The sequence below is a fragment of the Festucalex cinctus genome, chromosome 18 (genome assembly GCF_051991245.1).
Source record: "Festucalex cinctus isolate MCC-2025b chromosome 18, RoL_Fcin_1.0, whole genome shotgun sequence".
In the NCBI taxonomy this organism is placed as follows: Eukaryota; Metazoa; Chordata; class Actinopteri; order Syngnathiformes; family Syngnathidae; genus Festucalex; species Festucalex cinctus.
In genome coordinates, this window is record NC_135428.1 from 16,372,212 (window position 1) to 16,399,242 (window position 27,031).

The following is a 27,031-nucleotide window of genomic DNA, read 5'->3' on the forward strand; positions in this document are numbered from 1 at the left end:
ATCAGCATGAAAATGTGCTGTTTTACGCTACAGCCTCATAAGGTAAGACAAAACAACAGCAACAACAACAACAACCCTTTGCACAGCTAATTTCCACGCCAAAATGTCCACATTAATGTTGAAATTATGGGTTAAAACTTACCTCGAATCGGGACAAGTATTCCAATTGTAGGTAGGAAAAATAGCAATATATATACCAACTAAGAAAACAAAAGCACGTACAATCAATCCCACAGCAGACAGTTCACTTTTCTTTCCGCACGCAGCATAGCAACTTTTTATTACACCGTGTTACAAGTATAATTTTAAAACTTAAAACAAAAAAAAATAAAAAAAATAAATCCATAATGATTTACGTATTGTAAATGTAATCTGTTGATCTGTTGCCGAGATTTCTAGATTTCACAACATGGTTTGGGAACAAACAACAAATCAGTATTTTCGCCGTAGCCAATCAAGAAGGAAGGCAGCCGGTGATTGACAGATGAACGTTTCCGCCGGAAGAAACAATGCTTAAAAATTCGTTCCTATACCTATATTTCAATTAGTTTAGTCTTATCGACGTTTATTTCAATACAACTAACTTCGAAAAGATGGAAGTCAATTTTGTCCAACACAAGATTATAAACCCAAACCGGCGAGTCGCTATGTGGATGGATGTGGGGTCTTGGAGTGAATAAGGTATAGTCTACCTGGTAGACCATAATTCACTATATTAACTACACTCCTCCAGTATTCACTACAAATGATTTAATGTAGTATAGTACAACATTTACATACAGAGATAAATATATACAATGCTTATTGATTTATGCCATATGTCTAGCAAGCTACTGTACTATTTTGCCCTGGACACATTTATAGCATTGGGCTACTTTTGGCGGCCATTTTAAATATTTTCTGTTCTACCTGTTAGAAGTCAAATTACTCACCATCATGGCTCCCTTTTTTCCCTTTCGTTTAAAATGATTTTTTTTTTCCCGCCCCCCTGGGGAAAAGGATTGTTTACATGAAAAAAATGTAGTATAATACACTCTGATGTATGTACATTCAATGTTAAAAGACACCCAACAGCCAGTTTTTTTTTTTTTTTTTTTTTTTTTTTTACATCACTGCAACATACATCCACAATAATGAACCCAATATAAATCACCACATCTGACTGTCACTGAAAAGCACGTTAATGGGAACAATATCTATGTTCAAATGGTGCACGTGTATAGCCAGTGTTGAGGCTTGATAAAATGTTATTTAATGACATCTGTTAATCATTTCCAGTCAGTTGTAAAACGCTTATGAAATGAAGAGTTGGCAAAAAAAAAAAGATAAAGGTAAAACTACATGTTTTACTACATGTTTTACTACATTTCAGCACCTTTACTTACAGTGGATATTAAAAAAAAGTCTACACACTTCTTTCGAAATGCCATTTTTATGATGTTAGAAAGGTGACCAAGATAAATCATTTAAAAACTTTTTTTCCCACCTTAAATGTGCCTCTAATCAATCCCAAATAAACGTTCTGTTCTCGTAGGCTTTTACTGACTTTTTGTTTTTGTTTTTAATTTTCTCACAGAAACCTGAAGGTTTTGTGCTGACACTTTTTATGGAACTACCGGTACTCATAATTCCCTCCACCTTGACTCAGGCTGGAGTCCCAGCTGAACAAAAATGAACCTAAAGCATGATGCTGCCACCACCATTGTAAGTATGGTGTTCTTTGAGTGAATGTTCAACCTTGGTTTAAAAATTTTGCTACAACACACTCCCTAATGCATGTGGGACAATATGTTAGAGTCTGATGAAACCAAAACTGACCTATGATTTAACTTTTTTTTTTTTTTTTTTGTACCACAAAATCACTGGCATTTAATCAGTGGTGAGTAGACATTTTATGTCTACTATCCACTAAAAATAAACATATACAGACTCTGAAATGTACTTAAATGCAACAAAAAAACATGGTTTGTTTTGTTTTGTTTTTTACTTTTATATACAGTGCCCCTTTTGATTTTATTTTATAAACTTAGATAGTGGGTTTGATGAGTAAAAGAAAAAAAAAATCACTGGACATGCAACACCCTTCTCTATTTACGACTAATGCCATGTCGTCATCAGTGAAGTTGGAAAAAACAAACAAACATCAAGCCTAATTTGACAAAGTAGTAGAAAGAACAGCTGTCTGTATTCAAATGTAGGGAGCGAATGTAAAAAGTCATCTTCACAGCCATTTTTCAACATTTTTTTTTACGTCAAAAACAGACAAAAGCAAATCCTCCGGAGTCGTGTATTGTGGTTGGGGGAGGTCATAATGTATAATCCAAAAAATACAGGTGAAAATTCCAGAGTCTCCGAATTGATGTACTACAACTTGGATTCTTTACTCTGCACGGCTCTGTCGTCCGCTTCCTTTTTATCTTGAGCTTTTCGCCTGTGGAAACAGTGAAGGGACCATGTTTTTATTTAGACTTCCATGTTCTGCATGGTATCAATACTCAAAACTCACCTGCATATGGTTTGCATTTGAGTTAGGGTCTCCGGCAAAGGCTTCCCAAATGACTCTGGCAGCAGCAGACAGACGAAGGCTCCGGAAATGGCTAAAGCTCCCATCAGAATGTATGGCAGGGCCTTGTAATATTGTCCTATTGTAGAGACATCCACATTTTCATTCAGTTTGGTTCATTTGCTACCGTCGAAATATGATGGCGGGGGAACACTGGACGCACGCACCGAGGTAGATGATAAAGGGCGAGATGATGGTCCCAACACGAGCTGCCATCGAGCAGCAGCCCATGGCCGTGTTCCTGATGACGGTGGGGAAGAGCTCGGACGTGACAGAGTATACAATGCAGAAGGCGGACGTCACGCCAAATTTGCCCAGCATCTCCAGCAGAACGGCCACCCACTCCAGATCTGAGCAACACAACAGGATTATTGTTTATTAATGAGGGTTTTAGTCTAGTCTAGTCTAGTTTTAGTCCGATGAATAATGTGTGTTGATGAAATTATTTTTGTTTCGTTTTTGTTGAAGAAATCTTGTGTCGTGGCTACCTATGGGAATGAGGTGGACGCACAGGATCATGACTCCGCCCATCAGCAGTGTGGACGACTGGCAGAGGCGGCGGTGGCAAAAGTGCAGCAGCAGCAGGGCGATCAGGTACGCCGGAACCTCCGTGACCGCTGACAGGAAGCAGTTGAGGTACGGGTCGCCGTGGAGGTTGGACGTGTTGAGGATCAGGGCGTAGTAGCTGATGGTGATGACAAACCTGCGGGGCCCGATAAGGATGCCCATCAATCCATTTTTTTTATCATGTAACATTATATACTACTACTAAAGCTTGAGGTATGTGGATTTCGGATGAAATTTCCGGATGGAATGATGAGTAGATGCAGGAACCTACACTCTAAATATTGATTGGTTAAAAAAAAAAACTACCAATCTAGTAGGTTAAGCTCATATTGGCCTGAATAATCAATAAATTGGTCAGACATTGACCATTCCGGGTGGTTACAATAGAAAGTAGGTGGAAATAGATCACTTGTAAATATATTTATGTATCTATTTATTGTATTCTAAATGTATTTATTAATTATTATGTGATTACAATATATTTAATATTAAAATAAATAATGTTTAAAAATGGAAATGTGTGTCTAGATAGATCACTAGGCGTGACCAGCTCCGTGGCCTAGTGGTAGAGTGTCCTCCCTGTGACTGAGCTTGTGGGTTCAGTCCTTCACTCTAAAAACAGTTGGGTCAAAAAATAACCCAACTATGGCTAAAAAATGAACCAATCCTTTACTTGGGTCAGTTCGACCCATTTTTGAGTCAAGAAATTGGTCTTTTAGTGTAAAACCAACTCATAAACATTGGTCAGGTCCTTTACTTGGGTCAAAAAATTGGGCCATTTTTGTATAAAACAACCCAGAAAGTTGGGTCAAATTGATCCATAAAGTGGATCGGTCCCTTTTTTATCCATAGGGTTCCTTTTGACCCAACTGTTTTTAGAGTGTTGGTTGGGTCATACCAAAGACTCTAAAAATGGGACCCATTCGCCTCCCTGCTTGACACTCAGCATTATGGGTTGGAATTGGGCGGATAGATCACCAAATGATTCCCGAACGGCCCCTGCTGCTGCTCATTGCATCCCTCAGGGGATGGGTCAAATGCGGAGAATGAATTTCACCCCACTTAGGTGGGTGTGACAATCAGTGGTACTTCTTTTCGGGAATCCCGTAAGCGGCGGGATTCCCCAAGAAATGTCAGCCTCTAACACAGATTAACCAATCTCGACGAGGTCCCACAGTGAGACTTTGATAAAGGGTTGCCAGGTTAAGAACGCACAGAAGAAGGACGTACCACAGAATTGAGCACAACAGGGTGATGCTGAATATGTTGCAGCTGCGCACGAAGGAGCCAATGTTGTATTTCTTGTCTTTCTTCAGCATCGCATCTTCAATCTAGAACAAAAGATGCGATTTGAAAAACTCCAAAACTTTTTTGCAATAGGAATATGCATCTTTCAGGTGAGATTTTAGCCTAAAGCACACTAGTGCATACACTTTCCAGGTGAACTTAATTTGACCTTCTTTAAACTTTAATAAGGAGCTGAACGTCAAAATTAAACAGCAGGTGTCTGAGCCGCGAATCAACCATTTGATTTTGCGGTCATCCACTTCTATGCCTCTCTGAAACTCTTAAGCACTTTTCACACTGCACTGCACTGTGTGAAAGCGATGCAATGGACAATTTGGACTCCTACCTCTGCCTCTGTGAAAATGGCCTGCGGCGTGGCAACCTTATTCATCCTGGCGGCGTCCTTCAGGAAGGTCTCAGCTTCCTCCACTCGGCCCTGGGACAGCAGCCAGCGCGGCGACTCGGGTATGAACCTTGCGCAAACATTGGTAAAAGGCTGTCACCTCGGAAAGGAAGGCTACATCATTATGTCCCCTTACCACCATAGGGGTATGTATATCAGTCCGCTGGCGGCCATGGGGATCAGCAGCAGCCGCCAGGAGCGCAGAAAGTAGGCCACGGGTGGCATGAGCATGTATCCTATGGCCGAGCTCATGAAAACCCCCAGGGAGCAGAAGGCCACGCGGGCTTTGGGGCTCAAAATTTCTGTTCCTAAGAACATAACAAATGCAAAAACTCTCCGTGAAACAATAGAAATATCTAAGAATATCGACAAGTTGACTCCAAAAATGCGAAAATGTCAGCTGACCCATCAAGAAATTCAATGGGAAGTCAACCCCCTCTAAAAAAAAAATATTGACAATAATATGTTCTCTGCTGCCCCACTCATCTAAATACAGTATTCTGGTTAATATTGCGTTAGTGGAATATGAGTTAAGGAAAACCCAGCAGTTTTTATTCATATCAGAAGGCGGCCATTTTGCCACTTGCTGTCGAGTGAAAATAACATCACAGTTGCTCAGGTCTCAGGTAACAACCAATCACAGCTCAGCTTCAAAAAACAGGTGAGCTGTGATTGGTCGTTGCCTGAGCGATGAGCAACTGTGATGTCATCTTTAGTTGACAGAAAGTGGTAAAATGGCCGCCCCCTGAGATAGATGAAAACGACTGGATTTTGCTTTATAATTCATATTCCACAAATGTAATATTAATCAGAATGTCATGTTTAGACTATTGTCAAAAAATGTTTAAGCTTGACTTCCCCTTTACAATGACATCGCTAAAATATTTGTTTGTAGTTGATTTCAGAAGAAATAGTGGCGGTTTAGATCTGCTAGATCTAAAGGAGCCTTCACTTAATTGCACTGCCTTAGCTCGGTTGTTAGGGCGACTAAAGCCATACTCTGCATACCCATAAGCCAGAGCAACACCTCCCAATGTCAGGAAAACACCTAGAAACTGTTTTGAATTAAGACAAAAATTCATATGTTTTCTTTTGAAGCATAAAGCTGTATCTAAAATATATATACCCAGCACAAAGGCGATGATGTAATTGGAGAAACCGCCAGCACCCGCCAGGAAAAAGGTGAACGTGAAGATCTCCCAACTATTTGAGAACAACTGCGCCGTTATGGCCACTGTCTGGAGGACCATCATGGCGAACAGTGCTGGCTTCCTTCCATATCTGTATATGCCAAACACAGAAAATTCCTTGTTTTTGAATCAACGCTTCAATGCATCTTCAACGGCAAACATTTTTACGAGGGGTGTTTAAAAAAAATCGATTCGGCGATATATCGCGATACTACATCGCGCGATTCTCGAATCGATTCAATAATCGGCAGGATCGATTTATTTATTTATTTATTTATTTATTTATTTATTTTTTTATTTTTTTAGGATTCACACCTTGAGCATGGAAGAATGTTATATGAACGGAACATTAAGCCTTAATATTTTATTTTAATGCTGTTCAAACATGAAACAGATTACAACCTCTATAAGACTGAAATTTCAGATAAATAAATAATACATTTTCATATAAATCTTACACTCTACAAGCTTACTGATTAGTATTTTCTAAATTTGAATGAAAAAAATCGCAACAATCGACTTATAAATTCGTATCGGGATTAATCGGTATCGAATCGAATCGTGACCTGTGAATCGTGATACGAATCGAATCGTCAGGTACTAGGCAATTCACACCCCTAATTTTTACCCACCTGTCCGACACCTGGCCCGAGATAAATGCCCCCACCAGCACGCCCATGTAGTGGATGGAGGAGGATAATGGGATTTTGTGTGCGTCCTCACAAACTAGATCCCACTGAAGAAGGTGCACATGTCAACGGTTTGTTAGCAAGAAGTAAAACCAAAGAAACAGAACTTCGCCAATGTTGAAAAGGTTTCCACTCAGTCCTACAACTGGGAGTCATGTACATTACAAAGTGGAACTGCACACACTGCTCCATTTGCTGAATCTGGTCGGCCCCTCACCCACTTGGCCCCAATGCTCACAAAAATGCTCAAAAAGAGACTGAGTGAAGACTTTTAGCTCACCTCAGTGACAATGGTCGACTGATAGATGTCTTTGCTATACGTCCACCCGTCCCTGCAGGCTTCTAAAGGAATACTGGCCACATCAACCCCAACATTTGGAACCACGCCGTTCTGAGAATAGTTCTTGACCATCTCCAGGTTGAGCCTGGCGCAAGACCTGGGACTCGTGACGCCATCCACCGTCTCCATGGGGATCGTCACGTTCCTCCACGCCTGACTGATATTAGAGTTCTCCGGGATGTGGCACTGGTGAGACGGCGTGTCTGCGACGAATACGATGTAGATGCCAATGAAGCCATTCGGATAGATGCTGATGGCCAAAGCGAAGAAAATCCTCCGCTGAAAAGCTCCCCACGGTCCCAGAAAGGACGTGATGCTATCGTAGTCCCTGAGTTTTAAGTCGCCCATCGTTAAACTTGCCACTAAACAAATGATCAGACGACGGGCATCTGAGACAGAAAATAAATAAATAAATAAATTAAGGTGGCCTCATCTGTCAGTGGTGGTTACACAGCAACTTTCGAGTCTGCACTTATTACTTACTGAAAGAAAATGGCTCTATCTTGAGGGAATTGGTCTTGGACGGTCTCTTGGAAAATGTGTTAATCATCAACATGTCACTGTACAACTGTCATAAACTGCTTTCTCACTCCTGACGAATTTGATTTTCTTTTTTCTTTTCAAAACAAGCCAATGTGATAAGGTGCCACATTGGCGTTCTCCAGGTACATCATGGTTTACTGTTTCTGTATGTCTCATGGTGCACTTTTTAATGCTAAGATGACAAGGTCTTATGCTTCAGCTTTGCAGTGTCAGAGATACAGTAACAGTACCGGAGTACAATTGTGTTCCATAGTTAGTAAAGTTGATGATTTTGTGGTTGAACAACTCCAAATCCAACCTAAAATGATGCTTTGGAAGTCAAACATAATTTGAATTTAAGCAAAAAGTTGACAAGATTGGACACCAAATTACAAATCACTTGCAGTTCAGTCATACGGTTTGGTTTGGCTGTTGCGTTCAATCATGAATAGATAACAGATTAACCCGCATTCTGCTTTGATGATCAACTCAGTATTGCTGATTGCGCATACAATGTCATGTCTGCGCTGGCCTTAGCCACAGTCTTTCACTTTTATGTTTTTAGGAAAGCATTATCTTATGACAGATAACTCTCATTAGGATGCATTGCACTACAACACTACCAACGACAAGCCCCGTATAGAATATTGATGGTGAACTCATGTTGGAGCCAGAAATTGTCTGATACCTTGTTACTGTACAAAAATAGATTTTTTTTTTTTTAGATTTGGTTTTATTTACATGTAAAGTAATTAAAAACAAGTGAGGTATCCATGTGTTTTCATGTCAAACACAAATGGAAAATTCTACGAAGTCATCAAAATACAAATCAGCAGCCATCAACCAATTAAAAAAACTCAAAGATTGCAAGTTAATAAGAAAAAAAAAGAAAAACAGGTCTTTGACACACAAAATTGAATCAGTACTACTTGAGAAGCTACATAGTAAGACTTTGCAAGTCACTTTTGGCTTCATTTTGTTTGTGCGGGTTTCCACTTCCTCCGTTTTCCGCATAACGGTAGTTCTTTTTTTTTGTCCCACAGCACAACCTGAAGAGACAACACTGTTAGGAAGGTCACGACACAAAACAAATGCACTACATACTCTCCGTTTGTTGGTTTCTTAATTTCTGTTGTAAATCTTTAGAAAATTAGCCATACCCTTGCCATTCCTGCATCTGTTCCAGAGTTTCCGGAAGGTCCCTGTTCAAGGTCTCTGGAAGAAAGATGTTGACCACACAGGAGCCGATGGTGAGACTTCCCATGAGAATATATGGCAGAGCCTTGTTGTAAGTGCCTGCAAATGGAAAATGCAAATGTGTGTTGGAAAAAAAACGAAAAAAAAACACGAATGCGATAGAATACAGACGCATGATAATGTGACGTGCCTAAATAGATGACATAGGGAGCTGTGATGCTTCCGATGCGAGCGGCCGACGAGCATATGCCCATGCCACGGTTCCTGAGCACGGTGGGGTAGATCTCCGCTGTGTAGATGTAGACTATACCGAAGGCCATGGTGAAGCCAAACTTTCCGGTCATTTCCAGAGCTAAGGCCACATACTGAAGACCTGGGAGAAGGGAGAGAGAGGGAGAGAGAGAGAGATCCAAAATCCCCCAAACTATTACCACAAAGTTGGAAACACAATAATTCAAAATGCCTCATAAACTTGACAGACCCTAGAGAAGAGTGTTGTTATCACACTTAGCAACCCTGTCAAATGCTAATGATTAAAAAAAAAAAAAAAAAAAAAAAAAAAGAGTTTTGGCATACGCCGAAGACTTACTCGCCGGAATAAACTGGATGAGCAGCAGGACTCCTCCACCAATAACCAGAAAGGTGGACAGTAAAGCCCTTCTGGGACATCTCTTCAGGAGCCACGTGGACACAACGTAGGCGGGTACCTCGGTAGTCGCCGACAGGAAGCAGTTCATGAAGGGATTCCCACTGAGGTTGGATGTGTTCAGGGATAAACCAAAATAGCCCACATTGATGGCCATCCTGGTTGGGACAAGATACAACAGCGAGCATTAAGATGGTGAAGTTTTCAGTCTATTGTTGATCGTGCTCACCACAGAATAAGACACATCATTGTGATGCATCTCGCGTTCTTGGATCTCAGGACGTCAAGCATGGTGTACGTCTTGCTTGGAGGTGGCGAAGACTGGAGATGCAATGAGGACCAGAATACATCAACTGGCATTGTCAAACCCTTTCTTGTCAAAGCTGCCTTCTCTCTGTGCCGTTTGTTCTGGAAGTTACCAACATTGCTTATTGAAATGGACCGTGAATTTCCTGTCCTTTAAAAGGCGGGGCATCAATTGTGTAAAAGGAAATCGTCAGAAAACCTATGACCCAGTTGTGAGTTTGACCCTTGTGTAAACAATATTTGTCGCCATCTTTGTTCTACTGTTATGTCTCAACGGAAAGTTAGCATGAACGCTATTTGCAAAGTGCCACATGGATACTCCACCTCAGATCCTCTGAAGATAACAAGCGGTGCCTCGACTTTGTTCTTCCGGGCGGCATCCCTTACAATGGCTTCGGCTTCTGCCACTCTTCCCTGAGTGATAAGCCACCGAGGAGACTCTGGGATGAACCTGCATGCACACAATTAAGATGTATGACTTTAAATCCCAGATGCTTCTTGAGGGACTTGGCTAGCGTACCACCACAGAGGGATGTAGACCACAGAGGTAGCTGATAGAACAGAAAGGAGGGTTCTCCACTCCCTGATGCCGTATGCAATCCATGGGAGAATCATGTAGCCGATGCCGTAGAAGAGGAACGCCCCGAGCGTTGTGAAGGCCACACGAAGTGTCTTGCTCAACACCTCTGTTCCTGACCAGGATGAACAAAAAGAGATGCCGACTCAGGACAGACACGAGGCGGGATAGACGAGACCGTACCTAGCACAAAGGCAGAGATGTAGAGGGAAACCTGGGATGCTCCGACAAACAGGTACATGATGCAGAACATCCTCCACGATTGGGAGAAGGACTGCAACAGGACCGAGATGCACTGAGCTCCTAGAGAGATGAAAACGATCTTCTTTCTTCCAAACCTAAAGAGAGATTAAGGATGGAAACTTGGCGTTTGGTTGTTGGCCTTACAAAAATGTGCTATAATCTGATTTCACATATAATGTGAACCACTTTCTATTATACAAGTCAAGTCATTTGATCCAAGTCCTTATAGACTTGTCCATACAGACAAGTTCTTTGCAGAGGAAGCTACCACCACTCATTTCCGGTTTAATTTAAAAGTCTTCACTTTAAACTAATAGTTGGGTGATTGAGTGTTGGGGATCAAATGAATGATGGTTTGGAAGAATATTTGCCAAGTGTACTTCTTGGTTGTTACTTAAATTCACAAAGTCCTGAAAGTCAAGGCTGCCTGCCGTTTGCGCCCTTATGTCACACTCTCTGACCCTGCAGCTGGCCAAAACTCTGGTGTGTTGCCTTTGCCTCACATGGTGGGGAAAAGACAGCTGGGGGGTGTAAGGGCACACTTTAGGGGTTATTACAGCTGTGAAAGAACAGCATTGAGAATAAAAAGGGATGCCTCCAAAAATCTCCAAGAAAAAGTACTTAGTCACTGTTAAGTCATCCTCAGTCAATGTCATTGAAACATTTTAAGACAAATGTTATCGATAGTGTCCTCCAACGGCAGATGGCGCTGTCTTGTGGAATGAATGCAACAATTCCCAACCACCACATGCACAATATTCACAATATCTGCATTTCTATGCTTTAAAAAAACAACAACAAAAAGCTGAGCTGATCATTGTGGATGAATTACCTGTCAGAAAGCTGGCCTGAGATCAGCGATCCCAGGAGATATCCAACAAACAGAGTAGAGGAGGCAAAAGGAACTCTCCACTGGTTGTCACAGACCAAGTCCCACTGCAAAAACACATGCAATAAATTCAAATCGTACATTTTACATTGTCGCCACGTGATAGACATTCTGACCTCGGTGACAATGTTAGCCTGGTATATGTCTTTGCTGTAACTCCAGCCGTCCAAGCACTCTTCCTGCTCCAGGCCCGTGAGGTTTACGTCCGTGCCCGGAGCATATCCCTCCGCTGAGAGGTTCCGGACCAAGTCCAGCTTGTAGCGCCGACATTGGCTGCGTACCTCACGACCCTTTGCCTCAGTGATGGGAATGATGGCGTCCTGCCACGCTGCCGTGAGATTGACCTCTGGCACGAGGCAGTGGTGTTCGGGGGCCGCCCCGACGAAGACAAAGTAGAGCCCGTTGAATCCGGTGGAGATGAAAATGGTGTTGAGGAGCATGAAAGTAATCCAGAAGTGAGGTCCGCTTTGGCCGAGGAAGGCTGTGTCTTCGTTATAGTCTCCCATGTTGGATGGTGCGTGTGCTGTGGTGACTCTCAATCACTGAGCAGGACCCCGAGTGGGCCAGAGAATCCCCTCAGCCCCAACACAGCATTACAACCCCCCTTTCTCAACGAGCCCGCTCCGGTCTGGCAGTGGGGAAAACAATCAGGACTCATAGGAGGAGAAGAGGAAGTGATTTATCCCGACACATCCCCTCAACCGGCTAATTTGATTTACTCGGATATGATCAAACGCTTAAAAAAATCACCCAGTCCATCTGCGCTTCCCCTGTCCCACCAACACCACTACGGCCACTCGCACAGCAGAGTGCGACTGTTTGCTCCAAACAACATTCCACACTTTTAAATACTCTTTAGAAGTGCACGTGCTTGTACTCTGAATGGTGCTAAGTAGCTTTCAAGCACCCAAAAGAACTGTTTTTAAGGCCACGCCCAGCGAGATGCCATGTCAAAGTACAGGAGAGTTTATGCTTAATTGTTAACATGCAGCAGTGGTAATGTAAAACGTAGGACAAATTTATACCAAAAAACAACAACAAACATTTCCCCAAACCTGTTCATCCTCCCCATGAACGAAGTAGCCAGCTAGCTAACAACCAAATGGACAAACACAACATTTTCGTTTATAATATGAACTGGGCAGAAATCTGCACTGTTCTGAGTAACTTTCCATCATCAAAAGACACGCAGTTTTGGCACAGGAAGTGGCACTGAAGAGATTTACTTATTAAGCCGCAGTTGACCCAGGTCACAAACTATTGTTCTGAAACAAAAATGCTTACATGCTTACATTTCTCTCTCCCCGTCCCCCGCCCAGATAGTTTTCGTGAAGGCAACTGTGTTTGGCGGCGCAAAATAAATCTACTTCCTGCCCTGGTGACCACGGCTGTACGTGTGGATATTGCGTGTGACGAGAGGGAAAAAAATAAAAAATAAGAAAAACTGTTCGCTAAGCACGTGGCTGTTGTGTTTTGGCGAGTTTACGGCCGACACCGGTGCAAATTGGCATTAAATAATTGGGCCTACTGATCAGCCTACTCTCACCCAGCTTTGTTTCGTGTTCCTGAATTGAACTTCCTGAATTCGTCATAAAATGCAGAGGAATCTCCACTCTGTCGGAATTTAATTACACTGGAAATTGTTGTTGGTGGAAAAATGCGCGAGCTGAATTTTACCAAGGTCAACTGGAAAGTTCCAGCAGTGGAAAAGCCCCTTATATTCGAAATGGATTAATGGACAGGTCCTTCTAAATTCTGGGCCAGTCTCTTGTGGAGAAATGTAGGAAAATAATTATTAAAAAGCATTGCATTGGCCGGCCCACCGGGCATCTGCCCCCTATGCCAGATTGTCAGTCCAGCCATTGGTTCCAGAGAGAATCTGATTTGGGGGCTGAATTTTCTAGATTCCAACGATCTCAACCAAGTCAGTTAAAGTACATGAGTTATCAAACTTCTGGCATAGCTTCTTGATATATATATATTTTTTTATGGTTCTACCCATGATGAACATTGTATGCCAAATATCATGTTTCTAAAAAAACTGGGTTTGGATGCAACATTTTCTCAAGATTCCGGTGAATGAGTCTTTTCCTCACGTTCCAGTGCTGACAATAAATGTTTACTAGTTGAAGGTGGACTTGAGTTAATGTTGTGCTTGTGTGTGTGTGCCTGCACAGGGGAGGATGTGTGAGGGTGGTGGGATGGTTTCGCTTGAGTGGACCAGACCAAACGAAAAAGAAAAACTCCACTCCAGAATCAGCCGCCGGCGTACAGGATGGACAGCGTGAACGACTACGAGGCCGACACGGAGTTCCTGGGAGACTGGGGTTCCTTCCAGCGTCGCATCACCCTGCTGCTCTGCATCACCATGATCCCCAACGGTTACAGCAGTCTGGTGGTGGTCTTTGTGGCCGACACACCAGCCCACCGCTGCCTGGTTCCCGTGCGTGGGTTAAACCTGACGGAAGAGTGGCGCAACGCCAGCATTCCCCTGGGGGAGGACGGGCGGCCCGCGGAGTGCTCTCGGTACCGGTTGGACTCTCTGCGGGCTTACTCGGAGGCGGGCTTGCTGCCCTCCGACGTCAACCTTACCGCCGTGCCCCGAGAGGGCTGCCTGGACGGGTGGGAGTACGACCGCAGCGTCTACACTTCCACCATCGTGTCTGAGGTTAGTCACATTTTGAGGTCCTCGGAATCCCCCTGAACTCATTCACTAAATATTTGGGGGGAAATTAGCCCTGACACATGTTTAATTTATTGATAAGAAATTGAATATACATGTCTTTTACAACAGGACACATGAAAAATTCTCAAGGTCCAGCACCAAGGTCCATTTTGGTTTGGTATAGTGTAAATTCCAGGCTTTTGACAAACTCCATTGGGAATTTGTTCAATTAAGGCTTAATCGGACAATTAATTCCAGCTATAACTAATGCAAGTGATACCTTTTACGTGCCCAAAATACTGAGTCATTCAGGGCTTGAGCATTAAGCCTTGAATGAATCAGAATTTTTGTCGTTGTAACATGCAAGAGAGATTACAAAAATTTACACAGTAAAATTTGTAGAGTAAATTTTACTCTAAAAGAGTCCATTTGGTCCCACTCTAAACAGAGTAAAATTTACACTTGGAAGAGAGTAAAATATTCAAAGTACCTTTACTGTGTGCAAGAGAATTGGCCTATCCCATGACAAAAATCTAGTAAAGGTATTTTTTTTCACTCAGAAATTCTAGTTAAATTTTAGAAGATTTTTGTGAGTATGTTTTATTAGTTTATTTAAATAAAAAAAAACATTGCACAAGGGTTGAGGAACAAACTGCTTCAGCTTGCGAGTCGGCCACTCTACCACCTGAGCTTTGCCATTACGTACACACAATACTTTGAGTAAAATTTACTCTGAATATTTTACTCTCTTCTAAGTGTAACTTTCACTCTGTTTAGAGTGGGACCAAATACTGTAGACTCTCTTTTTAAAGTAAAATGTACTCCACAAAATTTACTGTGTAGTTTGACGGATTGATATGGTGAACTAGTCTAACATAACACGACACATACAATAGTCTCCAGGACCCATACCCAAATTTGAATGGGAAGGCGGCCATTTTGGTCTGAGCCCCATGTTGAAGCAGGTATCCTAGACTGATGTGTGGTTACGTTTGACGAAGCTTTTTACATACGCGGTCTAATGTGGCTGGAGAATGGTGTCAAATTTAACTGTTTTTCAGGTGTATTGTGAAAAAGGGGGTTGTGTCAGCTTTAATTCTTATTCTGTTACATTTTTGGAGGTGTTTTCTCTCCTGTGTGTGTGTGTTTGTGTGTCGCAGTGGGATCTTGTGTGTGGGCAGCAGTGGAAGTCGCCTCTGACGTCGTCGCTCTACTTTTGCGGCGTCCTCATCGGATCCATTCTGTCTGGTCAGCTCTCTGACAGGTCAACACATGCAAATGCACCATATTCTCTCAATTGCTTCATTATAATTTCATGGATTTTACCCACTTTAGTGAACTGATTGCCCGTGTAAGTAATTCTTATTCCAAAAATCAATAGTGTGTATTGCAGCCATAAAATTTTAAATCACTTTCCTGCGAAATGGCAAACACGGACTTAGCCCGCTTTAGTTCTCAGTGTCTCATGTGGCATTTTTTATTTTTTTTTGCCTGATTGCTCTTATGCCTTCTTCAGGTTTGGCAGGAAGATTGTGATGTTTGTCACCCTCGCCAGCCAGACGTTGTCCGCTTTCCTCCAGGTCTTTTCTCAGTCCTGGTTGGCTTTCGCTATCCTGTACTTCCTCTGCGGCATGTCGCACATCTCCAACTACCTGGCCGCCTACGTGCTTGGTACGTGTTACAAGCAAACGCTCTGCAAATCCTGAACATTTTTTTTTCCTTTTTACCAAAAGTTTCTTTCGAAAGAAGTCGTAATCTGAATCAGTGGAGCTGGTGTCTGTGGATCTCACTCTGCTTCATCGATCCTTCCTTCCTGTCTTTAGTTTTTCCTCTGGTGCCGTGAGAGCTCCCTAATCTGTTGGAATTTAGAGGTTTCTGGGGTTGGTGAAAGATACTGGTTTCGTAACCCTGTGGTGGTGTCTGGTTGGTGCTGGATTTCACTTTACTTCCTCCTTCTTTCCTTTGATCCTTCCTCTGGTCCCCTGACAACTCACGACTCTGGCGGGACTCTGAAATATCCGATTAAGGTGAAGGGTGTGGGATTCTTATTAAGTTTCAGGTGCATTAACAAGCACAAACTCACACGCATGCATTCATACACGCGCACAAAAAAAAGTGAGCAATCATGATTACATGTGTAATCGGTAAGACTGCCGAATGAACCATACTGAACTCTCAAAAAAAAGACAAAAGTTGTAATCTCCGAAGAATGGTCGTAAAGACATACTTGCGACTTGCACATTGTGTATATGACTTATTCTCTTCTAATAAGATTCCAACTTTTCCCCCATAAGATTATGACTTTTCACCTCGAAAAAAAATAGGGCTGGGTATTGATTCTAAATTTCTGAATTGATTTAATTTCGATTCACAAGAGTTCACTTCTATTCGACTTCGATTATACCCGATTTGATTTGCTTTGCTTCAATCCGATATCGATTAATTATGGAACATCAATTCTTCTTAAATATCAAGGACATGATAAAAACTCCACAAACATTACATCCCAAATTAAATTTTGCGGCGGCAGTTAGTTTATTAATGAAAATAACATGTGTTATACTCACTTCCTTATTGCACAACCGTTGACATCAGCAAGGATGAGATGAAAATATTTCCATAATTCTAATTCAACAATTGTAAATATAAATTAAAAAGATTTAGAATTGTCTTAAGTGCAAGAAGTTAAGTCTTGTGAACAGTGAATTTCTAGAAAACAGTAAGATATATATATATATATTTTTTTTAAATGCCTTTAAAATTCTATTTTATACACAAGCATATTAGTCATTTGAACAACAACAACAAAAAAACTCCTGTTTTTCTGACTATTTTGGGGAGCTTTGTTTTTTTTTTTTGAGTATTTTTTTTTAAATACGTTTTACTGAATATTTTTTCTGTCATAAAAAATATATATATAAAAAAAACAGTGGAAAAAATATTCAGAAAAACAGGAGGAAAAATTAATCAATGAACAGGGGGGGAAAAAAATCCAAAAAACAGAAAAAAAATACCAAAAAAACAGAAAAAAATATTCTATAAAACAGAGCACCAACTTCTGTTTTTCTGAAGATTTTTTAATTTTTTTTTTAACCCCTGAACACCAAGTGTTCCGTTGCAGACCACTGACCTGTATATATGACTTGATTGCCGATAGGCCATACTCCATACACGCTAGTGCAAGCCGTAGAAGTCACTGGGCGGCCATCTTGTTACCACCACCTCGTGAGCAGACTACTATATAAACTATATGGTATACGTACAGGTGAGAAATATACAGCTCATTGGCAGTTAGTATAAGGCCGGAGGCGGGGTTGGTGGGGGGGTTCTGTTTTTTTTCCCCCCTTGTTAAAAAATAGTGACCACCCCGGCACAACCCCCCCCCCCCACCCACCCCGCCTCCGGCCCTATACTAACTGCCTGCTCGTGAGGTGGAAGTAACAAGATGGCCGCCCTGTGACTTCAACAGTGAGCACTGTATGGGCTATCGGCTATCCAGTCATATATACAGGTCAGTGGTCTGCAACAAGTCACTTGGAGTTCAGAGGTAAATAAATAAATAAATAAATAAATACTCTGAATATTTTTTTTTTCTGTTTTTTTTTATTTCTTTGTTTTCTATTTTTTTGAATAATGTCCCCCCCCCTTTTTTTCTGAGTAAATTTTCCTCCTTTTTTTCTGAATAATATTTTTCCTGTTTTTTTTTTTTTATATTTTTTTATGACAGAAAAAAATATTCAAGAAAACAGAAAAAAATCAGAAAAAAAATACTCAAAAAAACCCAAAACAAAGCTCCCCAAAAAATTAGTCAGAAAAACAGGAGATTTTTTTTTTTTTCAAGTGAATGCAATACGCTTCCGTAATTTTCGGATGAATTTATGGGAAAAAGAGATATTATTAAAATAATTGATTCATGGTTTTATAAATCAATAACTGGCCCAAAAAGGAAATTTGATTCAATATTGATTATTTGATTTTTTTCTAATACCAGCCCTAGGGAAAAAAAAAAATAACTTTTTCCAATCAGTGAGGTGACAGGTTTGTCTTCCAGGCGCGGAGCTCCTCAGTCCTAAAGTGCGGCAGTTCTTCACCACGGCGGGCACGTGTTTATTCTTCGCATTGGGCTACCTGCTGCTGCCACTCCACGCCTACTTCCTGCGAGATTGGAGGATACTGCTGCTGGCCATCAGCACGCCCGGCATCTTCCTCTTAACTCTCTGGTGGTTGGTGCCGGTGTCATTTTCTATCCTGATGCCGATTTAGTCGCCCAATTGGCTGAAGTTCTTATGACCTCACAGGTCCATCCCCGAGTCTCCTCGTTGGCTGCTGTCCCAAGGAAGGATCGCCGAGGCAGAGGCCATTCTGAGACGCGCCGCCAAGAGGAACAAAGTAGAGGCGCCGACAAAAATCTTCACTCCTTTGCAGGTTAATAATGTCTGTCTGTGCACGACAATACTGCAAAAGGACAGGGACAACCATCAGGAAGAGGAAATTAGTCCGCAAATTATCAATGGAGAGTTGTTGATTTTCAAACGCTCATCTTGGGGGTCAGTGGGTTATATTATAGTAACTCACAAGAATTAAGTTACATTTTATGAGAAAAATGTGAAAAGGTTTACAGGAATGACATCATATTTTTCCAGAAAAACATTTGAAATTGTCAGATAAAAATGTAGAAATCTTAAGAGAAAACGTCAGAATTTTCAGAAATTAAATAATTTTTGCGAAAAATGTAATCTTATACGATTGAATTTGTATTTTTCCAATTTTTTATTTATTTTTTTTTTTTTTTTGAAAAAGCTCAAAAAGGGCCTAATCTTACAAGAATGGTCTTTTTTTGTTTGTTTGTTTGTTTTTAAAGAAATACCTAATATATATTTGAAAGAAAAAACTTATGGGAATAAAGTATTTTTTTTGCAAAATAAATCAATATCTTCTGAGGGTTTCCTAATTTTAGGAAAATAAAATATTTTTTTTCTAGAATAAAAGTAAAAATCTTTTGGAAAAACTAAGAATGTAACCAGAAACTAGAATTTTCCCAGAAAAATGTAAAAATCATCTGAGAAAAATGTAGAAATCCATCCATCAAAAGTGTGAAAAGGTTTATGGGAATAAAATCATATATTTCCAGAAAAAAAATTAGAAATTGTCAGATAAAAATGTAGAAATCTTAAGAGAAAAAGTCAGAATTTTCAGAAATTAAATAATTTTTGAGCAAAATGTCGTAATCTTATAAAATTTAATTTGTATTTTTCCAGATGTTTATTATTATTATTATTATTATTATTATTATTATTATTATTATTATTATTTTAATAAAGAAATATCTAGTATATATTTGCAAGAAAATCTTTTATGGGAATAATAATAATTTGCAAAAAAAATCAATATCTTCTGAGGGATTCATAATTTTAGGAAAATAAAATATTTTTTGTAGGATAAGTAGAAATCTTGAAATATCGTAATTCTTGAGAAAAATAGTGTTTTTTGTGGGGAATAAAGTAAAATGTTGGAATTTTACTAAATTAAAGTTGTACTTTTTAAGTTGTATTTTTTTAAAGTTGTATTCTCACCAAAAATAAAGACCCAAAAAACTCAGACCCCTACGACGATGTGCATTTAAAAATCAACAACTCTAAGTTGGTATATTCAGGACTAACTTCCTGTTAATGATGATGTTACTGAGGTAGGACTGCCATTTTTGCCTTACAATAACATACATACAAAGGCTGAGTTTTCTTTCTTATGCACTTTTCTACACTTTTCATACGCACTTAATCTCAGCATGTCACAATCAGTCATTAAGACAGCATATCTGCAAATGTTGTTGCTCTTGTAAGAGCTTTTTTTTTGTCTTGCCCTCCTTATCTGGTTCACTGCTCAATGTCCAACTCCCGACAATAATTGACACGCTGTCGCACACGTGTGTGTGTGCGTTCAAAAGTGGAAGCCAGCAGGGGAGGCAGAGGACCCGCTGGAACTGGAATGTCCGGCAGAACGCACACTCTCTGACCCCCAACATGTTAGGACCCTCAGCCCAGTTGCCGTGGGTAGCGCCACTCACATAGTCCGACAAGAGCCAATACAAAAACGAGTTTACTGTGAATTTCACCCCTCACGTACAGCTAGCATTAGTTGTACCATACTAAATATGCATATGTGTGCTCTTAATGGAATGAGCTTTCACGGAAATGTTTATTGTTCTGTAGAAAGAATGTGGCTCGGAAAAGGTGTACAACATCTGTGACTTGGTCCGCTCTCGCAACATCCGCTGGTTGTCTGCTGTGCTGTGGCTTATCTGGTGAGTCGCGCACACGTACACACGCACACTCACGCATGCACGCCGAATGACTTGTCTGGTGCTGTGAGGCTCAAAAACAGAACACACAAATTGGGTTCTAATCCGCAAGGACTTCTAAAGCCACACTGAAGAAAAAAAATATATTAAATTTCGGGGGGAAAGAAAATCTATTTTTGAGAAAAATAGTTGTCATCTTACAACGATAAAATCATTTTGGTATAAAGGGGAGTGGTTTGTTTTTGAAAACAAAGTCCTCATGTTAACAGATGGTCAAGTCTGAATCATGTGAGAATAGTCTTTTTGTTGTTGTTGTTGTTGTTGTTGTTGTTGTTTTTCTTCAAAATTAAACAAATAAATAAATGAACGATAAAGCTGGAATTTTGTATGTATAAAGTCCTAATGGAATACAGTCCGATTTGTTTGAGGAAAACCATTTGAAAAACATTTGTTTTTAAAAAATAAAAGTGAGAAAAAAACCCTCATTTTTTAAAAAACAAGAAAAATATATATATACTGTGTGTGTGTGTGTGTGGTGTGTGTGTGTGTGTGTGTGTGTGTGTATATATATATATATATATATATATATATATATATATACACACACACACACACACACACACACACACATATATATATATATAAGGGGTGTTAAAAAAATCGATTCAGCAATATATCGCGATTCTACAGCGCGCAATTCTCGAATCGATTCAATAGGCAGCCGAATCGATTTTTTAACATCCATTTTTGATGGAAAAATATTCCACAAAACGTCTAACTTTCACACCTTAAGCATGGAAGAATGTTATATTAATGGAACATTAAGCCTTAAAGGGCCTGTCAGTAGGTTTGACAGTTTCTGTTAGTAAACGAACCGTTTCTGTTTGTAAACAAACAATTCAAAATGGGCGCCTCCCATGGCTCAACCCACACGAGCTCAACGTTCACACCCCCTGCCTCTGCCCACCGCCCCCCTGCCTCTGATCACTCTAATCACTCTACTCGTAAACAAACAACCCGTCTGCCTACACGCCCCCCGCCGCTCCAGCCACGCCCACTCCCAACCCCCTCTCTGCGATTGGGTGGAGGGGGAAACAACCGTCTGTCCACAGACACCACCCAGAAACGTCCCGTTGTTGACAAAACAAACACAAAATGGTAAAATATAGGCTGGAGGTTGGGGGTAAATTTAAAAAATCACAACCATACATTAACTTAAGCCGAGAGGAGTAGACTGAGAAGGAGTTAAAGTGTGTGCATCCTGTCTTTAAAAAGTGCCTTTTCCAGAGTGAAACTGGCAGACAGCGCCTTTTATATTTTATTTCAATGGTGTTCAAACATGAAAAATGTTACAACCTGTTTGTTAAATACAGTGGCTCACAGTTCTAAGACTGAAGTTTCAGATCAATAAATAATAAAATTTTCATACAATCTTACAGTGTAGATGTATAAGTTTATTGAATGGTATTTTCTAAATTTGAGCAAAAAAAATCGCAACAATCGACTTGTAAATTCATAGTCGATTAATCGGTATCGAATCGAATCGTGACCTATGAATCGTGATACGGATCGAATCGTCAGGTACTAGGCAATTCACACCCCTTATATATATATTTTTTAGAGGTGTCAGCTGATTAAAAGTTTTAATCGTAATTAAATCGCATGACTTCAATAGTTAACTCTCGATTAATCACAAATTTTATATGATCTAAATGTCCAATAAAATGTAGAATAAAATATTTTTTCCCAAGTTTTCATACTCTAGTTAGCATAAAAGACGGAAAAACATTTTAAACTGATGTAAATATGCCTGGATCTTTTAGGGATTGAACAGTAATTTCTTAATAATTCATAAAATTTAGTTACAATTAAAAAAAAAGATGTACTGTACGGTAAAAAACGAGTGTGATATTGATTTGTGTCGAGGTCATTTTTCTGCCACTAGATGGCATAATTGCATTTGTAAGACGGTGACAGCTCAGCGCATTTTTCTTTTCATATTAAAACTGTCTAATCTTTAACATAAGTAATTTGGGAAATTCTGCACATTTTTAAAATAATAAAATACAACGACCCCAGTCTCCACAAATATATGCATTGTTACATTTATTACTGCTAAATTTTGAGATCGACGTGTCTAATGTGTTGCGACTGGAATTTCCCCAAAACGGGCTTTCCTCGTAAGGAGCAGTCATTAATCACGCATTAAAAATAAAAAATAAATAAATAGTGGCGTTAAAGGATCTCTAAAACTGAAAAACATATTACTTAAATGCTTTAAAACAGAGAGTGTATTTAAATAATAATACTAAAGAGTATTTAAATCGGGTATATATCTAGATGTAGAACGTAACCCCCATAATGGAGACAGGAATTAATGTCGCACATTTTCGGTCCATCCTAAAATTTCACCCAAAAGCCCATTGAATAATCCCTCGGAAGAGGATAAGATGGATGCAAGCAAGCCCCACATCCCAAACTTCTCGTAAGCAGTGAACGAAGGCTCAATCCCCGTCTCCGCACGCAGGAACATGATATCCATCGGCTACCTGGCCCTGTCGCTCAACACGTCCAACCTGTACGGCGACGCCTTCTTTAACTGTTTCCTGTCGGGGGCCGTGGAGATCCCGGCCTACGTCACCACGTGGCTCATGTTCCGCCGCTGCCGCCGTCGACCCACCATGGCCGCTAGTCTCTTCTCTTCTGGATTCTTCCTCCTGGTCATCCAGCTCATTCCGGCAGGTACGGAAAAGTCCTTACACACGAAAAAAAAAAAATTGTTCATAATTACTTATTATGAAAATTGCTAAATTATTGTTACTAGGCAGATTGGTTTTGAAACCTTGTTGGATCAAAATCAAATCCTCTGCACTGGGGTATAAATAACCCAGCATTTACTCAAATACACATTTGGACCCAGTTCTGGGTTAGCTATCGGGCTACAAAATATATCGAAAAAAATATTGTCATCACATTTTTGCGCATTTTGACTAGTGATTGACCCCTATGTTTTTTTTTTCAAGGCCGATACCGATACGATTATTCAAGGAGGCCCATAAAGGATATTTCAAGCCGATATTCATTTGCAGTAAAAGAGAAAATATTAGCATCAAAATTTAAAAGAAAACGTTTTCTTATAATTCTAAACACGTAAAGAATTGACCGCTTCGTTTAACATTTGCAGGGAGCTTCCAATATCATCAGCATGTGTTAAACTAAATTAAAAACTAAAAGTAGATAGTTCCCCCAAATTTTCTACTGTAAATAGTTTTCCAAAATTTCAACACAATTTCTTTTTCTTTTTTTTTTCTTCTTTTTTTTTTTTTTTTAAATAAAATGTGTCCAGAGTTCCCTGTGTCAGCATTTTTTTTTTTTATAAGGTGGAAATTTAACTCATTTGCTCGCAAAAACGTATAAATACGTTCTATTTTATACGTTTTGACTGTCCCAAAGAGGTATTTATACGTTGTTGTTTTTTATGCTAGAGCATACAGAAGGCTTTGATGCAGCCTCTCAACTGCAGAGAACAGTTGACGGAATGGTAGTGATTATAAAAACGGCCAGAAGGTGGCAGCAGAGTATAAGTGATCAACCAGAGCCATGTTGAAAACAAGTTGTTTCCCCCATGATTCAGATAAAACAGATTTGTGAATAATGATGAAAAATAGCTATATTATAATGCTACTTGCTGCAAAACAGAAACATATAGAAATATTTTTTTTTCCTGATTAAAAGAAGAGACTCTAATCTTTCTTTTGGTAGGTTCCATGTTTTTATAGCAAAAGAACACACTATTCCATGGGCCTTGCAAAACCAGTCAAAATCCAGTAAAACAGCCAGGAGCGAATGGGGTTGCTTCAGTGAAAATGACTGGGAGTCAATGAGTTAAATAGATCCAAAAATGAAAAGTTCCCTGTATCTCACTGAGCGACAAACGCATGCGAATGTAGCTATATTTGGGGTTTTCGTCAGGGTTGATAAAAGATCTTCGCAGACAATGAAAAACTGTCTGAATATGTTCAAAATGTCTTTGCGACAGTGAACATCTTACAAAGCCCTAAATTGGCTAAATTGGCAAGCATTCACCGCTCAGTGAGATATCAGCTTCGTCGGCCTTCAGATTCATAAAAAGGCCGATGCGGCCTGGCCGATAATCGGCCTATCCCTAATTTTGACTGATCTCTGTTTTCCATTCTTTAGTTTAGCAGTAGAACATTGGTGGACTTGACCCAAAAACAAAACAAAAACAAAAAAACAGGTTTATGATCTTTTTATTGTGCTTCAACAAAAACAAGATTGTGAGGATGAACGGTATCTCCCTGCTGGCAGAGCTGCACTGGCTGGCTGTGACTCTGGAGATGATGGGTAAGTTCTGCCTGACGCTGGCATTCAGCCACGTCTACGCTTACTCGACGGAGCTCTACCCAACCGTGCTGAGGAACACGGCCATGGGCGCTTGCTCCATGGCGTCCAGGATAGGCAGCATCCTCGCACCTTACATCATCTACCTGAGTAAGAAACTAGCGCCAGTGTGCCGATGGACGAACAAGTGTTGACAGCTCTCTCTCGCTCTTTCTCTCTCATTCTCTCTCTCGTTCTCTCTATCTCTCTCACACTTTCTCTCTCTCACACTCTCTCTCTCGCACTCTCTCTCTCATTCTCTCTTTCGCTCGCTTGCTCTCACTCTCGCTCTCGTTCTCTCGCTCTCGTTCTCTCGCTCTCTCTACCCATATGCCACAGGAAGCTATTCAGTGTCGCTGCCGTACATCCTGATGGGCGTCCTGATCAGCACGGCGGCGTTGCTCAGCCTCCTGCTGCCCGAGAGCTTCGGAATGCCCCTGCCGGAAACCCCCGATCACACGCAGCCCTTCCCCGGGTGAGCGGTCGCCGGGAGACCGGTCTCGCCATTGCTATCCATGTCGGGCCAACGCCAACGTTTGTGCTCAAGGGCCACAAGTTTTTTTTTAAAAGCAGCAGATGGGCCAGGCCATTTGTAGCATGGATTTAATCAAGTACATGATTACATATTGTAAAACCTGAACATATTATTGTAAAAAAAAAAAAAAAAGAGAGAGAGAGAGAGAGAGAGAGAGAGAGAAAAAATACTTGACTTCCCCTTCAATGAGATAAATGAATGAATAAAAATAAATAAACATATAAGAAAAGTCTTACATCATTTATACAAAAAAAAATTTAAACGTATAATGTTAAATTTTATCAAAACTGCCAATTCACATAGATTTTTTTTAATTCAGAATAAATGTACATTATTTAGGCGGCACGGTGGTCGAGTGGTTAGCACGTCTGCCTCCCAGTTCTGAGGAGTCCGGTTCGAGTCCAGGCTCCGGCCTTCCTGGGTGGAGTTTGCATGTTCTCCCCGTGCCCGCGTGGGTCTTCTCCGGGTACTCCGGTCTCCTCCCACATTCCAAAGACATGCATGGCAGGTTAATTGGGCGCTCCAAATTGTCCGTAGGTGTGCATGTGAGTGTGGATGGTTGTTCGTCTCTGTGTGCCCTGCGATTGGCTGGCAACCAGTCCAGGGTGTACCCCGCCTACTGCCCAGAGCCAGCTGAGATGGGCGCCAGCACCCCCCGCGACCCTTGTGAGGAATAAGCGGTCAAGAAAATGGATGGATGGATGTACATTATTTACTTAATTACATTTTTAAAATGGTCAAATATAATGTCTATAATTGTTTATTTTCATCATATTTTTTTACAAAAAAAAATCAATTTGGGCATTTATTTAATAAGAATGAATGAAAAATAAATGAAAGGAATATACATTTATAAAATTTTAATTATATTTTATACATATATATTTTTCAAAGATTACATTTTTGAAAAAGTTAAGTATCACATGTACAATACTATTTTTTTAAAGCATTTTAAATTATTTTAGTTCTAATTAATAAATCATTCAATAAAATGCCATCCATTCATCAATTTTCTGAACCTCAACAAGGGTCGCGGGGGGTGCTGGAGCCTATCCCAGTTGGCTATGGGCAGTAGGCGGGGTACACCCTGAACTGGTTGCCAGCCAATCTCAGTCAATAAAATGCATTTCTATAAATAGTTAAATGTATGTAAAAATATTAATTTTACAAATATTTATGTCCACAAATTAACCAACTATTTGATGAGATAAATGCATGAATACATAGATTTTAATCAAACAATTTTTAGAGGAAAAAAATTGATATATAATGCAACAAATATTACAAGAAATCTAAATAACGTTAACGCTCAGTCTGCCAGATTTAAGAGCGCTGTCCAAGTCCATACTTTGCCCACTCTTGGTCAAATGCTGAATTTGTATTTTATTTTTTTAAAGGCGTCAATCTCTTTTTCTCCTCTAGATGCTGCCGAAAGAACGTCTACAAAAGAACATTGACCAAAGAAGGAGAGACCCAAAAGAAGTCCATTGATGTCCAGTGAATGTGTAAAATTGTCCTAATAGAAATCGGAATTATTCCAATTATTGATGATTACTGGATTTGTGATTTGATTTTTATTTTATGACAAGATTTAAATGTGTTTTTATTTTTACACATTTTTATTCTTCCATGAATGTAGAAATAAACATAAAAGTTGTCATCCAGAAACAAAATATTTGTATAATGCATACCATCGCTGTACACAATTCAGTT

At 40.2% G+C, this 27,031-nt stretch overlaps 2 protein-coding genes across 2 annotated transcripts; one reads left to right on the top strand and one right to left on the bottom strand.

Annotated features, from left to right (window-relative positions):
- On the top strand, window positions 1–26,875 carry LOC144006366 (organic cation/carnitine transporter 2-like). The gene is given in 15 exon segments (XM_077505171.1): window positions 1–42; window positions 1,577–1,704; window positions 3,032–3,157; window positions 8,748–8,811; window positions 13,597–13,650; window positions 13,653–14,087; window positions 15,245–15,348; window positions 15,601–15,755; window positions 18,136–18,307; window positions 18,383–18,509; window positions 20,294–20,385; window positions 22,910–23,124; window positions 24,712–24,894; window positions 25,123–25,258; window positions 26,741–26,875. Coding segments are annotated over 14 exon segments (1,962 nt in total). The 5' UTR covers window positions 1–42; window positions 1,577–1,684; the 3' UTR covers window positions 26,820–26,875.
- On the bottom strand, window positions 4,264–7,387 carry LOC144006177 (solute carrier family 22 member 4-like). Its single transcript, XM_077504896.1, has 6 exons — window positions 6,980–7,387; window positions 6,643–6,746; window positions 5,947–6,101; window positions 4,955–5,128; window positions 4,764–4,903; window positions 4,264–4,461 (listed from the first exon to the last, which is right to left on the bottom strand). Exons 1-6 carry the CDS (start codon window positions 7,385–7,387, stop codon window positions 4,264–4,266), a joined length of 1,179 nt encoding a protein of 392 aa, XP_077361022.1.
- Window positions 26,876–27,031: the final 156 nt, after the last annotated feature.

Excerpts from the sequence above, each read along its gene's own strand:
- LOC144006177 (XM_077504896.1), bottom strand. The coding sequence starts at position 7,387 with ATGGGCGACTTAAAACTCAGGGACTACGATAGCATCACGTCCTTTCTG. Across the intron at positions 6,102-6,642 it reads TCGGGCCAGGTGTCGGACAG|ATATGGAAGGAAGCCAGCAC; the intron begins GTGGGTAAAAAT and ends TGGCATATACAG. Across the intron at positions 4,462-4,763 it reads CCATTTTCACAGAGGCAGAG|ATTGAAGATGCGATGCTGAA; the intron begins GTAGGAGTCCAA and ends CTTTTGTTCTAG.